General features: G+C 40.4%; 1 protein-coding gene across 1 annotated transcript; it reads right to left on the reverse strand.

Annotated features, from left to right (window-relative positions):
- Positions 1–378: 378 nt before the first annotated feature.
- LOC146705756 (sodium/glucose cotransporter 1-like) lies at positions 379–19,903 on the reverse strand. Its single transcript, XM_085463567.1, has 15 exons — positions 19,757–19,903; positions 18,925–18,996; positions 16,905–17,009; positions 16,660–16,719; positions 16,447–16,551; positions 16,248–16,353; positions 15,653–15,733; positions 15,352–15,560; positions 9,446–9,581; positions 9,221–9,328; positions 8,987–9,137; positions 8,735–8,903; positions 7,476–7,691; positions 2,097–2,202; positions 379–813 (listed from the first exon to the last, which is right to left on the reverse strand). Exons 1-15 carry the CDS (start codon positions 19,901–19,903, stop codon positions 605–607), a joined length of 1,980 nt encoding a protein of 659 aa, XP_085319693.1. The 3' UTR covers positions 379–604.
- Positions 19,904–21,459: the final 1,556 nt, after the last annotated feature.

A 21,459-nucleotide genomic window follows, 5' to 3' on the forward strand; every position in this document is an offset into this window, starting at 1 on the left:
GGCAGCCTCGCCTCTGTCAGTGCGTCCCAGGGTGGCTGTGGCTACAATGTAGCTTGCCATCACCAGTGTGTGGATGACTGGATGTATAAAGGGCTTTGGGGTCCTTCGGGACTAGTAAGGTGCTATACAAAATACAGGCCATTGCAAGGTTTTTATGTCCTGGTGACCACTGCAATGAAAGTTAAATGTAATAATGGTTCAGAATACACAAACAAGAGCCCAAAGATGATCACAGATCACAGTGCTGGATTGTTCTTTACAAGTGAAGGCTAACCTGCAGCTTCATTCACAAAATATTTCAAATTTACCATTAAGATAAAGAAGAAAATTCATACTTCTCCCAAATGATCTTCAGACATTTTAGAATGACAAATAGCATACAAATGTGTAAATATTTATGCACTTCAACATTTTTTAAGTCTAATATGTATTAATATATTACAGTCTACTGGTTCACTTAAACTTTTAAATACCAGGAAGCAATAAAGAAAAGCACAGTGCTCTAAACATAAGGTTTAAACAGGGTTTTAGGGCTGAGGCCTACTGAGCAGTCTGTTAAATTTGTATAAATTAGACTCTGTGAGCAGTTGAAATCAGCTGACTTTTAGCCAAAATAGGCATGACAGAACACAGCCACACACAGAAGGATGACGGCGTTGACATTGACTACGTTCCTCCACAGAGGCACCTCTGAGGTGTCTGTCAGCTTCCTTTGCAGCTCTTCCTCCTCTTCTTTAGTCAGCTTGGGGGCTTTCTTGGTTTCCAGGCCGCAGAAGCACATCACCGCTTTCTTCAAGAAGCCAGGCTCATCATCTGCAAAAGAAGAAACAAGACAAACGAAAGTTTGCATGTATTTGTTTATATGTATGCATAACATGTGTTAAATATGGTAAATGGCCTGTATTTATATAGTGCTTTACTAGTCCCTAAGGACCCCAAAGCGCTTTACATATCCAGTCATCCACCCATTCACACACACATTCAAATACTTGTCAGTTTCACACAAAACACCCCTTTTTTCAATTAAATATTTCATTTTGCATCTCAATCTCCTACCTGTGTGATCTGAGTCTGTGTGCGTTCGTGTGTGTGCGCTGCGTGGTGACGTAGGCGCGTGCATTTGTGCCCCGGTCTCAGCTCCTTTCAGCATGGCCGGAGGTAAGTCACTGCCACGTTGCTCTCAGCTAATTAAAGTTTGCTCAGACCCCAAGCTGCAATTTGAATACAGCCGAACCGCCGCGTTTTTGTTTGTCATTAAGAGACTCATTCGGGATAAGTTAGTCTGATCGCTAGCGGCTTGTGGGCGCATTCGCTGCAGTTTTTTTTTTTAGGAGAGGTGTACTGGCAGGTGTGTGACACACACAGATCCCCCCCCCCCCAATTTTTTTGCACATGTCGAGGAGCGTGTCAGGCTACATTTCACTGTGTGTTATACTTGTATAACTATGCATGTGACAAATAAAGAACCTTGAACCTTGATCAGACCCTTATTTCTGTGTTGCAGGTATGGAGATGTTCTCTTGTTTTGGAGATGCGGTCTTTCATTCAGTGTTTTTATGGTACAGTGTTGTATTGCCTGTTGGATGGCGGTTGTTAATATGATTGTACTGAAGTATAATGTTTGAACTATAAGCACTAGAATATTGGGTCCTGGTTATTAAATTGTATTTGTCTGACTGTTTATTTGTTTTTGAATTATTTTGTTTATTGTTCTTATAAGTTCTTTTGATGATTTTTCAGTAACATATTATTTATTTTGTGCTTTTTGTTTTTGAGAGCTTAAGTTACTGTTTTAAAACAATTTGTTGTATTTGATTTATTATATTATTGTAGCATTAATAAAGCTGCAGGCACAGCTCCTTTCAGCCTGGCCGGAGGAGAGGTGTACTGGCAGGTGCGTGACACACACAGATCAGACACTTATTTCTGTGTTACAGATGTGCAGTAAAGAGCCAAAGACCCAGTGCTGTCTTGTGCCTCTTACTTTCATGCCAGAACACAATGCAACAACAACAGGCGTAACACATGAACGGGTTACATATGGATGCATATTTACTGTGCTATATTTTACTCTGCTGCGTATGTCAGCTCATTACCGTCTGAGTCCACACTGTTGGAATCTTGGTTATCAGTCCAATCATCCATCTCAAGATCGACCCTCTCCTCTGTACAGTTCCTCAGGCTCCAGCACAGTCGATACAACTAGTCAAACGGCACAAAATGTGGTAAAAAGTATTATCAGAAAATTTATCATTTTATTTTACTTCTTAATAACTGATTAAACACAGTTTAACAAGGAGACTCAGCAGATATGAAGGTTAAAGCAAGTTAAATCCCCATACTAGATCAGTCTGGTGGAAGCTGGAGGATGAGGATAGAGGGAAGGTGTGTTAGGAGGCAGCAAGATAGAAGAAAAAAGCAGGAGTGTAGAGGCAACATTAAATGTAGGCTGGTTACAACTATGGCTGGTAAAGGGAGAGAGCTGGAGGATATAATGAAGAAGGTAGATGCATTGTGTGCAAAATAGTAGATGGAATAGAAGCAAGGCCAAGAGCACTGGAGATGGATTCAAACTCTAGAGTGCGACCAATTTCAATGGTGCGACTAAAAAAAATCTTAGGTCGCACTGGTGACCAACTGTTCGAGTGGAAAAAAAAAAAGACTCCGCAACTCTGAAAGTCTCTGTGGTCAACAACAGACACACATTATGCCTCTGTCGTGGTCTAAACCAATCAGGGATAGTCAGGGGTGGGACCTCTCTGATTGGTCTAGATATTCCTGTAGCCTTTCGCAAGTACGTTTGAAAGTGCAGGCGGATAGAGAGAGGTGAGCTGTAGTGATGGGATTTCCGGCTCTTTTTAGAGATCCGGCTCTTTCGGTTCGGCTCACTAAAAAGAGCCGGCTCTTTCGGCTCCGAACCAGCTCTTCAGGTTGTTTTGTTGCTTTAATTAATTTATTATTAACAATAATATAAAATTATGCACAAAAGGAATTACTAAGGTAAAAACAAGTGGTTTTATTTATATATGTTTATATATAAATATATGCGGTGGCCCCTAGAGACAAAACACGTACAAACTCCAAAACACATTTCTAGCATGAACTGAACTTCCAAAGCAGAGCTACTAGATCACTTAAATTACACAATTGAAAGCATGTGTGTATTGTTTGTGTATTTATACACAGGCACTCATATATATATTCAAATAATTTAAAAAAAAGTTCATTTACCTGTTATTACCACACACCAAATCCGGTCGTTGGTACTTGCTGGCTTGTGTAGCCACAAGATAACAAAGGCTCAACACTGCGCCCAGCATCCTGGAGCACTTCTGTTGTCTTTTGTACGTGTTTTGAGTTTTTATGTGCTTCTGAGCTTTTATATGCTTCTGAGTTTTTACATGCTTCGGAGTTTGTACGTGTTTTTACATGTTTTGGAGTTTTTACGTGTTTTGGAGTTTGTACGTGTTTTTACGTGTTTTGGAGTTTGTACATGCTTCAGAGTTCGTACGTGATTTGAAGTTTGTATGTGCTTTGTCTCTAGGGGCCACCGTAAATATACTTTTATTTATTCACTCCACATAAAATGTAATAAATAAATCATATAATACAAAAATCAACTATTCACATTTCAAGTTTTAACTATTTAAATTTTCAGCTTTTTCCTTTCACAAATTTAAAGTGAAAAGAACACAAAACACTGCAAACCACAACACAATTAAATATAAATGATAATATGAAAACTAAAAGAACATGCATATTCTCTGTCATATGGACCTGCATGAATAAACTTTCTCAATCCTTTATCATCTGCAACCGAAAATAGTTGTGGATGATTACTATACCTTTCTAATGTTGTTGTCCCTGCCTCTCTTTCTCTCTCTCTGGCTCTGTTCCTGTGCTACTGAGTGTAACTACCGCCCCTCCCCCCTCTGCCCAGCGTAAAGCACAAGGCCCGCGTGCAGAGTGAAGCGGGAAAAAAGTGCGAGAGAGAGGCTGAGAGAAAGAAAAAAAACAAACAAAAAACCCACGTGACGGCTCGCGATAAAAAGTCGGCTCGCGTCGTTCACGTCAAAGAGTCGGCTCTAAGAGCCATTTCGTTCGCGAACGACCCATCACTAGTGAGCTGCTTGAATAAAGCGCTATCGATTTATTAAATCTGAATCGACTTTTAAATATAAACGTATTTTGCCAGAAATGCCAGAATCTCAGGTTAAAGCTCACAAAACTATTTCAACAACCACCAAACAGCAAATGAGAGCAGGTACACAGAGCTGCAGGTTTTGTCTCTCTCCAACCAAAATTCACTGAACCAGCAGCAAAAGATGATCCAAACTACGATTCACATTTGATAAATGTCGTCATTAATTCCCTCTTACTTTTGCTGTTTTTTTTCCTTCCACCATGATAAAAATCACACTTCATGCACAGCTCTCTCTCTCTCTCTCTGTGTACTTCAAGAACAGTTTCTCATCTCAAGTCTCTGTTTTCGGTATTATTCATTCGCTTATTACCAGTGTTGGGACTAACGCGTTATTAAGTAACGCGTTACAGTAACTACGTTATTATTGTGGTAACGAGCACGGTAACTAGTTATTATGCCAAAATCAGGAACGCGTTACTCGTTACTGGGATTTAGATAGGCTCGTTACTCGATACTTCGTGTGGTGGCTATCGCGGAGCTTCCACAGATTCAGTAACATTAGCAAGTGGTGGAGGCCAGCAGGTGGATGAAGGAAAAGGGACGCAGAAGGAAAAGAGACCCGAGGCGGCCGCCGGTCCAAGTGTGAACTGAACTTCAGGTAAGAAGTTATGACCTGCAGTCTCTCTGGGTCAGATATGAACCAAGTTTAGGTGTAGTTTATTTTCGTTATTCTGACTTTTTCCGTACTGCGTACTAGCTAGCATGACGGAGTTTCTATACAGCTGGGTGGGTGCTATGAAGTTAATGATGTTGAACTTTATTTTGTTCATAAGTTATTAGAGTTGCCAACCGTCCCGTCTGGTATTCAGAGAAAATATTAAACGCTTCTTATTGAGGTGAAAAGGAACAGTTTGTCCCGTAATTCAGCTACAATGGAAAAGGCACAAAGCTGGAGTTATTCTGTGTCTTTGCTGCACAGCTGCCTCTTCTTCTCTCATTCTCCCCCCTCCCTCTCCCGTTTCTACTTCAATCATGAAACTGATCAATGATCAGCTGATCGGCTCTCTTGTTTGTTTATCGCTCACTTTGCGCCGAAAGAGGAAACCAGCGGATGTCGCGCTAAACAACAGCAGCACGTTTAAGCTTGATCAGCTGTTGTTAGAATTTATTTAATATTAATTTCTAGTATCAGCTGATGTTTGCTGGAGCCACAGCTGCAAAAAAGCTGCTCGTCATGATATGGTTTGGTTATCTGGTGAGAGGGAAACATGAAGATGAAACCAGGAGATGTCCTTACTGGATCATCAGAGCTGTGATGGAGAAACAGGTTTACCTTTTAGGTGACATGAATGAGTTGAAGGGAAGTTATGAACTGTTTCTGAGAGACAAATAACCCCAGGATCCTTTTTTAGGTAGCTGACAGCTGGTAACTGTGCAGGGGCGGGTCTAGCAAAGTATTGCCAGGGGGCATGTAGGGCATTAACAGGGAAAGGGGGGCACAAAGAAATACTTTTCTTTCTTATTCTCATTTAAAATGTCTAGCTTTTAAAAAATAATTATCTGAATCTTACAACAAACGATTGATAGATTGATGCATATTAACCATCAAAACAGTGTACATCACAACAGCGTTTGTTTTCATTCAAAGGCTTTATGATTTTTCCTATAATGGTGGGCCGGTCTCTAGTCAAAATGCCCGGGACGATTTTTTTGTCCCAGTCCAGCCCTGTATGCAGCTCATCTGCAGTCTGGTGTTGCCTACATCTTCCTATTCAGAAGGCAGAATTTCCGAGTTCTGAGTACAATCGAAAGCACCACGACTACAGTTTTTGTGTTGGATGTAAAAGGCGCACATGACTCTGTGATGTAGGCTAGAATCATGGCAGCAGTCAATGACGGTCCAGGCGTGGGATTTCTCTCGTGGAAATATGCACATTATCTTTTCCTTTCTATTGGTAGGTGGCACAGTGCACTTGTGGCAAGTAAGCAAGCTAGAAGACTGGCAAAGTTATGGAAGAAACACATTAACAAGAGAATTCTGAGTAAAACCAAAGTTACTTTCCCTAGTAACTAGTTACTTTGAAAGTAACGAGTAACTTGAAGTAACTGAGTTACTTTTGAGAGAAGTAACTAGTAATGTAACTAAGTTACTATTTTAAAGTAACTTACCCAACACTGCTTATTACCCACCAGTCTACCGTAGTTTACAGTGCTGTCGGCCGCTGTCTTTTTAAAAATTTTTTACTTTACTTAAATGACCTCGGACAAAGCCTAATTTCTGCTGGTCAATACTGAAGAAATTTAAACTTTTTGAAATTATGTAAAATTGCAGAATAATTTTAAATTTAAGTTTTCTTTTAAGTTTTCTGTTATAAAAAGCCAGGAAAACCTCCTTCATGTTTTTCTGTGTTTTATTCTCAGTTACTTTGACACAAAGGCTGTGATGCTCACAATTCTGACGAAGTCATACATGTATCAGCACTGATAAATGATCAGAATTATAATATTTCTGACTGTCTGCGGCAAAGTTGAATCGAATTGAATGGATTATAGAAAACGGTGATGATACCCAGCCCTAGTGAGTAGCCTAGGCCCGACAGAAGTGGATGTAGCTGTGGGTAATAAGAAAAGATGAAAAGAACGATTGACAACTTTTTTGTTAAGGCCTGATCCGTCTGAAATTCATAGTCAGTGCTCTGACACGGAGCCATCAGTATCTAAACGCTGAAAAAATACATATATCCAGAAAACACATTATATGCTGTGATAAATGCACTGCCCAAGTGTCCCCTCTCCCCACTGCCTTTCAGCGGCAGGCAGCAGCAAACAGGTCGTCAGAGGAGGCCGATGTGATGATTAAGTTTAATTTTGTCAACAATATTACCAAAGAATGCCAATGCACTTTAAGCACAAGCACTTTTTCAGTAACTTATCTTTCTTGTACAACTGTGCTCCAAATAAAGAACTTTGTGTTGACAAGATTGTTAGTTAATCATTTACAAATCAATATTGTCTGTATGGACTGCAATTCCCCCCCCCAAAAAAGTGCACATCTAAAACTGTGGTGTTAAGCAATGCGGTTGAAAAATTTGGGTGTGCCTAACTTTGGCGCTGGTGCAATTGGCAAAAAGCAAAAAGTTAGTGTAGAGCCCTGTAAGAGTATGTGTATACTGTTGTAGAGGTGAAGAGAGTGTCAGACAGGATCATGAGAGGTCAGGAGGTGTTGTAGATGTGGAGAAAGTATATGGTAGGGTGTCATCAGCATGAATGGAGCAACAGAGAAAAATATATGGGTGCATTGGTATTTTGGTGTCTTAAATTAAAAACTTACATGTTTGTCGTCAATAGGTTTGGTCATGAGAGACACTGCCAGCATGACGATGCCGGAGATGACAAACAGAATTAGCCCAAAGTAAAGGTAGTGAACTCCACATATGATAGTGGGACAGTTACTGGGGATAGCACAGCTACCTGTCCCATAAATAAACTCAGTAATCATCCTGCTCAAGCCCATACACAGCCCAATTATGAGGCCATAAAATGCACCCTGTGGAAAGAAAGAAAAAAGGACAAATATTACTTTATATCAAAATACTTTTAAAAAGTTTAAAGGTTTAAAAATGGTAAATAAATACAATATAGTAAAATATTAATAGATAGCAACATATATATGTATATATAATATTGTGTTTGAAGAAATAGTTTTGGATAAATGCTTCTTGCTAAAAGTGAGATTGAATCAGCGCTACATTTGGATGCATATTGAACAGGAAGCTGGAATCATGATTCTTACAGTATATTAACATACCAGCATTTGTAACTCTTGTTGCATCCTGTGTTTAATATGTACAGATCCAAAATATAAAAAATGTGTCTACAAAAAGTAGTTTGACAGTTCATGAAGGAATATTTACCACTTTTGCCCAAGTGTAATACTATTTTGTGGTCAGGACCTACTGGGATGTTACGCAAGCTGATTGTCAACACATAGAAAGTGACTATTTATATGGAATCCAGAGATAACTATAAGACAATTAAATTTTGCAATTCAATTATGAATACAGACTTTGAAAGCAGGGGCTCACAATCCTTCTGACTTGCTGAGTTTTAAGTAGTAAGTGTCTGCCAAGACACCACGGGGATGAATAGTTCGTGGTGGCCTAGCGCTTATCGCAATGTTGCATTTTAATCTGTTGGTTTTACATTTCAATCATGATGTGGACATTTTGTAATAATTAAACAACTTATTAATTATTGAACTTTTTCAGTGGTTGTGGGTGGAAATAACTACTTTTGCCAAGAAGCACTCTGACAGCTCTATTTTATTCCCAGTCCATCTACTGAGCCGAGCTATGAACTACTTGGCTTATTTTTCTCTACAGACTTACAGATTGGTTTAATCATTTATCCCTAAAACTCAGCAAAGATGTAAACTGTTTTTCTTAAAGTGTCAAATGACAAAAGCTTTGCTCTTGATAACATTTTCCTGACTAAATCCCAGAGGTATGTGAAGGATTCTTTCACTGTGCAAAACCACAGTGAAGAACAGATTTCTTTCTTATTTCATGAAAAAGTCAAGCAAACACTCACAGTCTCATTGACACGTTTGCAAAAAATGGCAAGCAAGAAGACAGCTGCAACAGGTGGGGCAAGGTAACTGGTGATGGATTGAGTGTAGACAAAAAGCTGACCACTTTGGGCTGCCTGCACCACAGGAATCCATGCTATGCTCACACCAATCAGGGCCAAGATAAAAACTCTAGACATTTGAAACAAATCCAGTCAGTATTCAACAATTTAGACGATGATTGTATCAGACACAGCGACGAAAATGTGTTTTACCTGCCAGCAATCATGAGTTCCTTCTCACTAGCAGAGCGACGAATTCTAGTGTAGATGTCCATGGTGAAGAGAGTACTGGCACTGTTGAAGATAGAGGTAAGGGAGCTCATCAAAGAGGCCAGCATCACAGACAGCATAAGACCTCGCAAGCCTGAAATAGAGTAACAGATTAAAAAGTAGAAATATAAAAAAAATCTGCAATAATTAAAAGTTAATAAGACAAAGGTCACCAACCTTTAGGCATGAGTTCCACGACCAGTTTCGGATAAGCAATGTTGCTGCAGCCCACCCTGGTCCCACAGTGTTTTTCACATTCATCTGGATCCACACATGCTACCACATCTAGATTAAAGGCAAGAAAATCCACAGTATTTCAGTTTATCACAACTTTAAATATACCAGTAAGCTTGCTACATAAGTTGCATACAACAGACTCTTAAAACCACACACCACACTCACCTGTGTACAGGATCCTGCTAATCATCCCGGGGAAAACCATGAGGAACATGGGCAGTATCTTCAGGTATCCACATAGGATACAACCTCCTTTCACGTGAGAGAGACTCTTGGCAGAGAGGCAGCGCTGCACAATCACCTACAATTAGGAAACAATTGTAGTACAATTCAGTGGTGGTAAGCAACAAAATACATTTACTCATAGAGCCAGATTCAATGTGAAGTATTGCAACAAGCTGAGAAATCAGACAGCAAGAAACTCACAAGGAGGCACTGAATCTTCAAATACTGCTGTAAACCCTACAACTCCAAAGGCTGTGCTCTTTTATTCTGCATTTATTTTTTTTATTATTATTATTATTTTTTTGCCTGTCCCATTTGGTTCTTTAGCCGTCAGAATTGTTGCCTGAAGACCAACAAGGATACCCAATGGATTTATTTTGCCAAATGGATCATTGTGGCATTGCCGTATTGGTCCATTTGATCGACCTTTGTTTTTATTATTTATTTTATTTTATTTTCAGTTGTTACAGGCGGGACAGACATGAGTGAGGGATAGGAAAGGGAGAAAGAAAGAGGAAGGAAAAGAAAAACAGAAGGTGAGAGGGACAGTGAGAAAAGGGGGGGGGGGGAATCTCCTGGATCACCTGTTGAGAGAAAAAGGATAGAAAACAAGCAACAAAAACCAAAGCAACATACTAAACACAACATCATCGCATTAATCTAGCTAAGTGTAGACAGCAGTAAATACTAAATATTCAATGTTGTTGTGCAGCACGCAGGACTGACAGCGCACAATGTGCTTTGAAGTAGTAGCCAAGAAAGGTGTAATTTAAGTCTACGAACAGTGAACACCCATGTGCACACCTGTGTGGATCAGCGCGCTTGTATTCAAATGGTTTCCACATGTAATGGTCTGCAAGAGGATGTAGCGAGCCATAGCCCGGTCCCCCAGGGCATGAAGCAGGCATGGAGGAGATCCAGGCCCCAGACATCCAGAGGCCCCAGAGTGCGAGAGCATTTGCATTTAAAAAGCATATTAACACTGTGCTTCCAGCAGGTTACTATCACTGTGCATAACTTATAACATATGCATCTCTTTTCCATCATAAAGAACACGTATAAGTCTAAACAGACCTGCAGCATGGAACATACTATTACAGCTACATAACCATAACAGTAAACATAAATTTCTTAAATTAAGTATGAAACACAGTGTTCCAGAGGCATGATGGGAAATTACATTTAGACACTCCCACACTCCACACAGCCCTCACCTAGGTGATTAGCTGTCCCCAACAACCCACATGTCTGTGTCAAAATCTTTGAGATGTTGGGGGAGGTGACACTGTCGTTGAGTCAGATTAGAAGATTTCTCAGTGGTCTCTCAAGTTGGGTTGAGAGTCTAGGGTTAGTGCTGGAGCCCTGAGTGCATGACAGTCACGATGGAGCACAACCACCCTTTTTATTTTGACCAGCCACACCATGTAAACCACATCTGACAGTCTGTCATACACATTGCAGAGTCCAACGCACTGGCTCATCAGTTTAGGAGAAATGCTTATCTTTCTCTCCGGGTTGAAGGCCCACACCTGCTCCCCAGGTACAAGACCTTTCACCCTGAATCATACAGTAAGCATGTTTCTGCTGGGAACTTGCATCAACGAGGGCCTACCTCATCAGCTTATGAGATCCCCCAACTAGGTGGTTAGCTGTCTCCAAAACCCCACATGTCCATGTCAAAATCTTTGAATTGTTGGGGGAGGTGACACTGTCGTTGAGTTGGCTTTGAAGATTCCTCGGTGGTCTCTCAAGTTGGGTTTAGGGTCTACGGTTGATGATGGGGCCCTGAGTGCAAGACAAGGAGTGCTCATCATGGAGCAAAACCACCCTATTCTATTTGACCAGCCGCACCACTCTTTCCGCTCTGAGTAAGGTTGCTACCTCTAGGCTAGGCAGGTGGCGCTTCAGCAGCTTCACAAGGCTTTGTTCCTTGTCTTGTTATGATCAGCAGTAGCCTATTCTTCTTAAATTCCAGCATCATGCTATATGGTAAATGGCCTGTATTTATATAGCGCTTTACTAGTCCCTAAGGACCCCAAAGCGCTTCATCCACCCATTCACACACACATTCACACACTGGTGATGGCAAGCTACATTGTAGCCACAGCCACCCTGGGGCGCACTGACAGAGGCGAGGCTGCCGGACACTGGCGCCACCGGGCCCTCTGACCACCACCAGTAGGCAACGGGTGAAGTGTCTTGCCCAAGGACACAATGACCGAGACTGTCCAAGCCGGGGCTCGAACCGGCAACCTTCCGGTTACAAGGCGGACTCCCAACTCTTGAGCCACGATCGCCCCGATCGTCCATGTGTTTTCTCTCTTCATCCATGTCTTCTTTATCTGTGGTTTCTGCTCCTCATGTTAAAGTCACTCAAAAGTTAAATTCTTGGTAAGAAGACATACAGCGAGTTTTAGCCTTTTTCCACCTTTATTCAAATTTCTATTACTGTTTACAAGTACTTTGTTCTCTGGTCTTCATTAGTCTACAATCTCTTTTGTAGGCTCTCTCTCTGCTCTCCTTGCCTCAAATGGTTTTCCAGCATTATTGCAGACTCTCTTGTATCTCCTGACCATTGTCAATTCTCAGCCTTTTGCAGGTTCTGTGCTCTTCCTCCTGGCCTCTATTGGCCCTTGAGCGATATTGTAGGTTCTGTCTTCTTTCTTGAACTCTCAGCCTTTTGGAGATTTTCTGCTTTCCATCCTGGCCTCTGATGGCCCTTAAGTCTTATCTCAGGCTCACACTCTCTTCTGGCCTCTGACAGGCCTTGAGCCAAAATTCTCTCTCTCCTCCTTTCCTGGCCCCTGTAACATTGCAGCCTTAATGCAGGCTCTGGCCTGGCCTCCAACAGCTTTCCAGCCTTATTACAGGCCTTTTTCTTCCCACTCACCTCTGTCAACCCACAAATCTTATTGCAGGTTCATATCACTCTCTGCTGGCCTCTGATGGCCCTTGAGCTTTTATCGCAGGCTCATTTTCTGTCCTGCTTCCCTTTTTCCTGATTGCTATCTGGACCTTTTCATCAGTTGACTATATTCTGTTCCTTTGGTCATGTCTCCTATGGCATTATTTTTGTGCCACTATTCTGAGCGCACGTAAAAAATATTTGCAGGTGCAAGTGTTGCATTTTGAGGAGAAATTTATTTTGAGCAGTGTGCAAACACTGAAATGTATTTCAGTGTTTGCTATTATCCACACACACACACACACACACACACACACGCACACACGCACACACACGCACACACACACACTTGCATTTGCGCTTGCTTGCGCTCTCAACATTTCTGCCCGTGCGCGTTCAACTCTTTCTGTACACCGTTATATTTGTGCCACAAAACCAGCCAATCACAGACTTGACTCACAAAAATTCTGATTGGCTGTTTTGGTCTCCAATCAGCTTGAAATGACGAAATGCAATATCCCAGAATCTATTTTGTCCAAAACTCAAACAAGGCAGTGGCGGAGGAACACAGAGTGGCGGAGTTTGAAATATTACGCTTTCTGATCACAAAATAAACTTTTAAGATATTTTCATGCGAGAATGGTGCTGAGTAAACTCCAAATATCTGCTCGATTTATCAAGACATCACATATTTGCATAAGTTCTCTAATGTTTTCGGAGATGCCTGTTACCCACTAGCTGACGGGGTGGTCACTCGGGTTTAGCATAATGTATAAGGCTGAACTGACAAAAAATCAGCCGACTACACCACCAGGTATTATAGGAAAAACCATAAAGCCTTTGAACTAAAACAAACACTGTTGTGACAGTGATGTACACTGTCTTGTTGGTATATATGTATGATTTGTATCACCTTCATGTTTCCAAACCGATATCATGAGCAGCAACTTTTACAGCTGTGGCTCCAGCAAACATCAGCTGATACTAGAAAAATTAATATTAAATAAATTCTAACAACAGCTGATCAAGCTTGATCGCGCTGCTGTTGTTTAGCGCGACATCCGCTGGTTTCGTCTTTCTGGTGCAAAGTGGGCAATAAACAAACAAGAAAGACAGGACTTGTGGCAGAAAAGCCGATCAGCTGATCATTGATCAGTTTCATGATTGAAGTAGCAACAGGAGAGGGAGGGGGGTGAATGAGGGGAGAACACTCAGTTGTGCAGCAAAAACACTGGATAACTCCAGCTTTGTGTCTTTTTTCATTCTAGCTAAAGGACTTATCTTGTTCCTTTTCCCCTCAATACAGATGTATTGTAATTGGTCCAGCCCAGAGTTGATCATGACCAATTGGCTAATCCACCACCTTTCATTGTTTATACCGTTTTAAAAAAAAACAAACAAACATAAAAATGAAAAATCACCATGGCCCACCAGGCAAATGCCCGGTATTCCCAATGGCTAGTCCAGCTCTGCGGTCAGCTGGAGGGTAACAGGCATTTCCGAAAACATTAGAGCACTTATGCAAATATGTGATGTCTTGATAAATCGAGCAGATATTTGGAGTTTACTCAGCACCATTCTCGCATGAAAATATCTTAAAAGTTTATTTTGTGATCAGAAAGAGTAATATTTCAAACTCCGCCACTCTGTGTTCCTCCGCCACTGCCTTGTTTGAATTTTGGACAAAATAGATTCTGGGATATTGCATTTCGTCATTTCGAGCTGATTGGAGACCAAAACAGCCAATCAGAATTTTTGTGAGTCAAGTCTGTGATTGGCTGGTTTTGTGGCACAAATATAACGGTGTACAGAAAGAGTTGAACGCGCACGGGCAGAAATGTTGAGAGCGCAAGCAACACATTGCGAGCAAGCGCAAATGCAAAAACCGAGCGAGAGGGGCTGCCATTGTGTGTGTGTGTGTGTGTGTGTGTGTGTGTGTGTGTGTGTGTGTGTGTGTGTGTGTGTGGATAATAGCAAACACTGAAATACATTTTTTGCACACAGGAATGAATTTTGTTCACTCAAATTGAGCTTTTCTTCGCTCAAAATAAATTTCTCCTCAAAATGCATCATCTACACTTGCAAATTTTTTTTACGTGCGCTCAGAATAGTGGCACAAAAATAACGCCATACTGTGCTGGTGTAGTTCTTCCCACCAGCAAGAGTCACTACAGTTCTTTCATGCCAAGATTTGTTTGTTATTAGCTGTAGAGTCAGTAATGCAGCACACTTTGAGAAAAGACTGACTCAGCATGTTGTTCGGATAAACACCTGCATCCATCCTCTTCGTTGTTTTACAGAAAGCATCACTTGTGAGTATTTAAGTTGAACAAGAGTTAATGCAACTCTATTTGCTATTATTTATGCACTTTTATGGTTAAAGGTGTACTGTATTCAGATATACTTTCTTTCCAATGTTAGCTAGTTTAGTCAACTGATTTGCATTATCGTGTGAATATATAGGCTGAATATTGCTTATTTTCTTCTGTTTGTAGTTTCACTCTGTTGATAATTGAAGGCAGCGTCAATAAAAGGGACGATACACCTGTCAGTTGTCGAGGAGTTTATCTATCTGCATAACTGTATCCAGTGTAGCAGTGAGGGCAGAATACATACTATCCTTGCTACTCCCCTCTCTGCATACTTTAAATCTCAGTGCTTGTCTGTCATTCTGCCTTTATGATTCCTATTCATGCAACCCAGGTCCTCCTCATTTCTGCTTCACCCTGTTTACTCATAGATGGATCCAAGACTCCATCTGCATTTTCAACACCTTGAACGTGAATTTCTTTCAATAGATCTGTTCATATAGAAATAGTAGAATTTAGTATGAATATATGAACACACCGAGGCAATCAGTTGAATTTGTCTTGGTTTTTGACTACAGACTGGTTGCTGAAAACTGCAGTTGAGCTGCCCAATGCTTATTTGCTTAACTCACCTGATCAGTGCAAAAGTACCAGATGCACTGAATAGTGAGTCCAAACACGAGACCAGGCCATGGGAGGTCTCCTGTAACTGGATCCCTGAAGAGATGGAAGGAGTCTGGCCGGGGCTCATAACAGTTTGCGCTGATGTTACCCGTGATTGAGGGGATAGCTTGCATGTAGAGTTTCTCAAAGTTTTCATATCCCTTCACTTCATTAAAAGCTGAGGAAAATCATATGCAAGTTAGATCAACATTATTATTTATTTTTGTAACTTTCCAACAAATAATTTGTATGTAAAATATTTCATATTACCAAAGCCCATCAGAATGAATGATCCAATAAGCATGATAAAGGTCTGTAAAGTGTCCGTGTAGATCACTGCTGCCAGTCCACCTGGGATAAAATATATGATGTTATCAGTCTGTGAAAATCTTCACTTAATCACTTGAGATTTTATCAGCACTAATATACATAAAAAAGTCCTCTTCAATAAACTCATCATGTCATTATGTAACTACTCATTCTTTAAAACTTGTAATTGTGGATGTGTTGTTACAAAACAGCAACAGAAGGCCAATTCAGGATTATCATAGTCCATGGCAATCAACCACAGCAACTCAGCAAAGATAAACCAACATTGAAGAAAGAGAGCAATTATGTGTGTGTGTGTGTGTGTGTGTGTGTGTGTGTGTGTGTGTGTGTGTGTGTGTGTGTGTGTGTGTGTGTGTGTGCGCGTGTGTGCGTGTGTGTGTGTGTGGCGTGTGTCTACATCTCCACATACGGCCTTGAGAGGACTTTACCCCAGTCATAATATAACTGTAGATATTGCTTCTTGGGTAGTTTATGAGGAAAATGTCTGTTTGTAAGTTCAGTAAAATAGGAAATGATTTTTTCCCCGTGTACAAACCTGTGACAGTGTACAGTGCCGTAATCGCCAGAAGTGCAATAACAGCGAGATAGATATTCAACCCAAAGGCCTGCTGGATGAAAATTGCACCCGAGAAAATGTCTGCCTGAATGGGGAGGAAAGAAAAGTGGGATTTCATTTAGGATCATCCAAAACAGGCACAATAGAAATATTCTCTGCTTTTCTTTCAGGAACTTACTGAAATTTTGGTGAAGACATACAAGACAAGGGAGAGAAGAGAGAGATAAATGCAAATGCGCTGTCCTCCGAACCTCTTCTTCAAGTACTCAGGCATGGTGATGATCTAAATACATCCACATGAGATTTTACTCATTAATCATTGCTTATTTAGAAAGGGTAAATATATGTGCCTCATGTATATATAAATATATATATGAGGGCTTTTGTTTACCCCAGCTCTAATGTAGATGGGCACAAAGATCCATCCCAGGATAACAATCGCAAAAAGAGCCTGAAACACACAGATATGCAATAATCAGGAACTCTGTTTCCTTTCATCCTTTTTTCTCTGCACAATGGAGCGCTCATAAAAATCAGTAAACCAGGAGCTGACATGAACTGATTCAGTATCAGAGGCGAGAAATTCTTCTATATAACAAGTGATAATTGATGAGTGGCTCAGGAACAGTTACTCACATTCCATTCAAATCCACCAATGGCTATTCCTGAAGCTGCGCCAGTACCAGCAATTCCTACAAAATGGACACTGCCAATATTGCTGGCAAACAGCGATGCTCCAATCTGTGGAGAGCACAGTTCAATCTGTCAGTAGGTCCATTTGTAAATTAAGGAGACTTAAGAATTCATTCAAGAATCAACTTGGTTATGCTTTTTATTAGTGGTGGGAATTTAACTTGTGAATTGCGATTAATTAATTTCAAAGTGGAATCAAAGGAGAACTTTTACCAATGCACAATTTCCTTGTGTACCAATTACACTGATGCACACAGTTACAAAAATGGAAGAATCAGAAGAAAGCACAAAAGGGACTTTGCATACCACCGAAGCACTTCAACCTTACGGTACCATCTAAATGCAAAACATGTTGCAGCGAGCACAGAAACCGTGGGAGCTGTTAGTGCTAGCAGTTCGACTACCAACAAAGGGTGTCAGCAGCCCAAATTTGATGAAATGACTGGTTTCGGGACCAAAATTAGTAAGTCAACATCGGACAAACGTACAAATTCTCTCGCAAAATGGATTGCTCTGGACTGTAGACCACTATCAGTGGCGTTAGAAATTGTGCTCCAGATTCAGATGAGGAAGCCCTGTGCAACAGGGCCCTGAGTTTGTACAGAGCAGAAAATCACCATCAGCGAGACAGACTGGTGGTCAGGTCGAGCAGGGATGAACCCAGTCCTGGCCTGCAAGTATTTGATTAGTGCTGCCACTTCTGTCCCATGTGAGAGAATGTTCTCACTTCCAAGTTACATTGTAACAAAAAAGAGAACTGCTTTGAGCTCTGAAAAAGTAAACAGGCTAGTTTTTTCCTAAGTAACTGGCTGATAGAGGTGGACAGTAAATAAGCATGGAGGTATTGTGAGTCCAGTGAGTTTGTTATTTTTTGCACTAAAATGTTCGATGACCACACTGTTTTAGCCTAATGTACAAAATAATGTTGGTTAAGGTTACTCAGAGTTTAAAGGTGAAGCTGGTCAAATAAATAATCCTTATGTTTCTGCCTTATTTTTTGTAAGATTTAAAACTCCACTTTATGTTGAAATTGTTATTATTATTATTATTTAAAGACAATACCTTTTTGAAAAATGTACTTAAAGTACTTAAAATAACTCTACTTTTAAGTGTGTCCAGTTTTGGCCAAGGATATTATTATTTTTTCTGTTTTGCATTTAAATACAGTTTAAATCCTTTTTTCCCATAAATTAAAAGAGCTTCAGTTGACAATATTCATGTCAATGTCTAATATTTCTTCTGTCGTCCACTAAAACCCTTTAAAATTAAAAAACATTTGAACTTCTTGTGTGATTAAATGTGATTAATCAAGATTAATTAATTACGAAGCCTCTAATTAATTAGATAATTTTTTTTAATCGACTCCCACCCCTACTTTTTATGCTAGCCCATATTCTCAGTATATTGTGTAAATATTAAATGATTTAAACATTTGATTACACAGAAGTAATTAAGATAGTTTGTTAATCTCAAATAACTCCATAAATCATATTTATATGGGACGTTACTGTTCTTAATCTCCATTCAAAACTAGACTAGTAACCAAACCCAATCATACATCACATTTATCGACCTCACATCCACGGTCAGTATAGAATCACTAATGAACCTAACATGCATTTTTTAGGTTTATGAGATGAAACCAGGTGCCTGGGAAAAGCCCCTGCATTCAACATGCTTTAGACCTCCAGGCATATTTTAACCACACATTCATACAGCACATTATCTATCTCACATCCATGGTCCATGTAGAAGGATCAGCTATCCTAAATTGCATGTCAAGATTTGAACCTGGGGACGTTTTCGCTGTGACATGACCATGATAACCACCACTGTGCCATAAAATGCTTCTTTTATGATAGCTTACATCACATTTTATTACACAGCAATAAAAAATTGTTAATGGCTCTAAATGCAGGAAGAATACTGTAAAGGATCTAATTCTAAATATAAAGATACTCACCGGCCACCATACCATACTCCTCCCTGCAAGGAAGAAGCCACCTACAGTGGATCTGTTAGTGTGGACCATAGACTGTAACAGGACAAAGGCACGTTTTTAGAAAATCCTTAAATATGTGCAAAACTGTAACAGACTACATTGAAGGAACAAAGACATCCAGACTAAAGAGGAGAAGAAAAACATGGCTTGTTAACAGCATTCAGTCACTCGACGGTATGAGGGTGACTTGCTTCCTATGCCATTGCAGCTTGCAGATCTGTAAAGGAACCTTTAATGCTGCAAGGTGTTGTATGTGCAGATTCTAGAGCAACATATGCTCCCATCCAGACGACATCTTTTTCAGTGAGAGCATTGTATTATCCAGCAAGACAATGCTCATTGCATCTATCACAACAGGATATCTTCATAGTAGAAAAGACTGATCTTCCCTGGCATTAATCCAGACCTTTCACCAACTCCAACCATTTAGGCAAAAATATGAGGAACACCCAAGAGTGTTGAGCAGCTAGAATCCTATATTATTAGACAAAAATGGGACAAAATTCCTCCATCCAATTCATAATTAGGATTTTTTTTAATGGTACATGTTTTTTTAGGTTAATTTGAAATTTCCACTAGAAATAAAATATGAATTTATGAGATTTTCAAATCATTGCATTTAGCTTTCATTTACGTTTTACACAGTGTCCTGACTTTTTTAGAATCAGGGGTGTAAGACACATTAGGACACATTAACATACAAACTATACTAAATCTTCTTAGCTGGAAACAGTTTATAAAATTATTGAGGAATTGCAGAGAAATTGGTTTTAAAAGTGATTGCAAAACTTACCCAAACTCCAACTGCCAAGACGACCAGGAAGTACACCACAATAACAGAGATATCTGCAGCATTATTAAGAGCCGTGGTGTTTTTTGCATCATTTTCTGCATTTCTGTTTATGTAAGAGAATTCAAAATAAGAATAATCTTGAGACATTTTAGCTGAGACAGACAACAGCAGTGTTGTTTGAGTCGGCTCTGTTTGAAGCGTTTACAGAAAGCGATTACCTTTATAACCTTTGGTGTGCATGTGAGAGGGAGATGAAAGCAGGAGGCGTAGATAGTGTAGATGTAAAAGAAGGGAAAACAAAGAGTGGGTTTGTCTAAGACATTAACACATACTCCAGTTGGCTGAAGGTGGATGCACATATGAACGTTGCTGATTCAAGAATGTTGACCTGAAAAATGTGTTAAAATGTGTAACTGTCATGATCCTGGGTCATTTGACAAAGTGTTTTTGAGTTCTTTTGTTTTGGTGTCAATTTTGTATTCTGGTTGGTTGGTCTTTATTCAGGTTTATTTAGTCATTTTGAGTTTATTCTATGTTTTAGTTTCTTGTCTATTTAGGTTGCCCTTGTGTCTTTGTCTTCTGTGTGTTTTTTGTTTATGTGTGTCCTTGTGTCTTGTTTTCCTTTCCTGTTGTCAAGTTCCCCCTCCTTGTGTTCATTCCATGTCTCCCCTGTCTGGCATGTTTACCCATGTTTCCCCAGCCCATCAGCTCTCCCTCGCCCTCTCTCGCTCGCTCGACCTCTGTCTTGTGTTTTCTCTACCTCTCTGTTGCCCTTGCAGTCTTAGAGGTGTCTCTGTTTTGTCTCCCTTACCTGTTCCAGAGTTTCTCTCCTTTTTTCCCATCTCGTCTCCCCAGTCTGTTCTAAGTTTTCATGTTTGTTCCATGTCCTGTTGTCAAGCTCGTGTCAGTCTACGTCTCAGTGTTTCCTGTTTTATTGTGACAGCTGTCTGTCTGGTTAGTTAGATCATGTTCAGTTGTGTTCCCTCCCGTGGTTTGTTCGCTCGTTTTCCCTCGTGCTCATTCATGTCTGCGTCTCACTCTGTCCTGTGTTGCCATCTCCCTCATGGCTATGTGTTTCTCTGTGTGTTTGGTTTAGGTTTCTGTATTCCAGTTCAGTTTCGTTTTGTATTTCTGGCATCCCAGCGATTAAGGTCAGCACCCTGAGGCTCCTCCCCGTTACTGCCTTCCAGGTTTCCAGTCATCACCCAGCCGCAGCAGCAGGTTTGCTCGGCCATGTTTCTGGCCAGAATGTGAGCTGGGAATGAGGAGTCGGCTACCCAGCGGCTTCCTCTGCACCACGCTGCCGGATCAAACAGCGGGGATGAGTAATGGCGACTTCTTGCCACCAGCTCTCTTGAGAACCGAGAGAGCTGAGACTAAAATAGTACTGACTATAGGTTCCATATCAGTTCCATGTACCGCCAATCCAGCAGAGCTGAATTAGGAGGCTTTTGTTTCCAATTTGCCTAGTAAAAGAGACTATTATTGTTCTACTGACTCTGTTTCTAAAGACTTAAGTCCAGTGATTATAACCCCTGTGCCTGAAAGAACTGTAGCTATGTGTTTAGAGGTGTTTAACAATGGGAATAGGACTGCATGTAGCATGGCAAAATCTGCCATAATTAAGGATTCTCTGGGACAACTGAAAATAACATTCATTTCTGCTAATGGGAGTTATAAGAAAATGTTTAATGTTTCTAAAC

The sequence above is a fragment of the Copadichromis virginalis genome, linkage group LG7 (genome assembly GCF_057382275.1).
Source record: "Copadichromis virginalis isolate Kocher_CV1m ecotype Utaka linkage group LG7, C_Virginalis_male_GT1.1, whole genome shotgun sequence".
Lineage (NCBI taxonomy): Eukaryota > Metazoa > Chordata > Actinopteri > Cichliformes > Cichlidae > Copadichromis > Copadichromis virginalis.

Bases quoted from the DNA above. Each gene is read 5' to 3' on its own strand.
- LOC146705756 (XM_085463567.1), bottom strand. From the start codon at position 19,903: ATGTCTCAAGATTATTCTTATTTTGAATTCTCTTACATAAACAGAAAT. The intron at 16,720-16,904 runs GTGAGTAACTGT...TGTGTGTTTCAG, and splicing joins TTGGTGGATTTGAATGGAAT to GCTCTTTTTGCGATTGTTAT. The intron at 15,734-16,247 runs GTTTGTACACGG...ATTTTATCCCAG, and splicing joins GGCACTGTACACTGTCACAG to GTGGACTGGCAGCAGTGATC.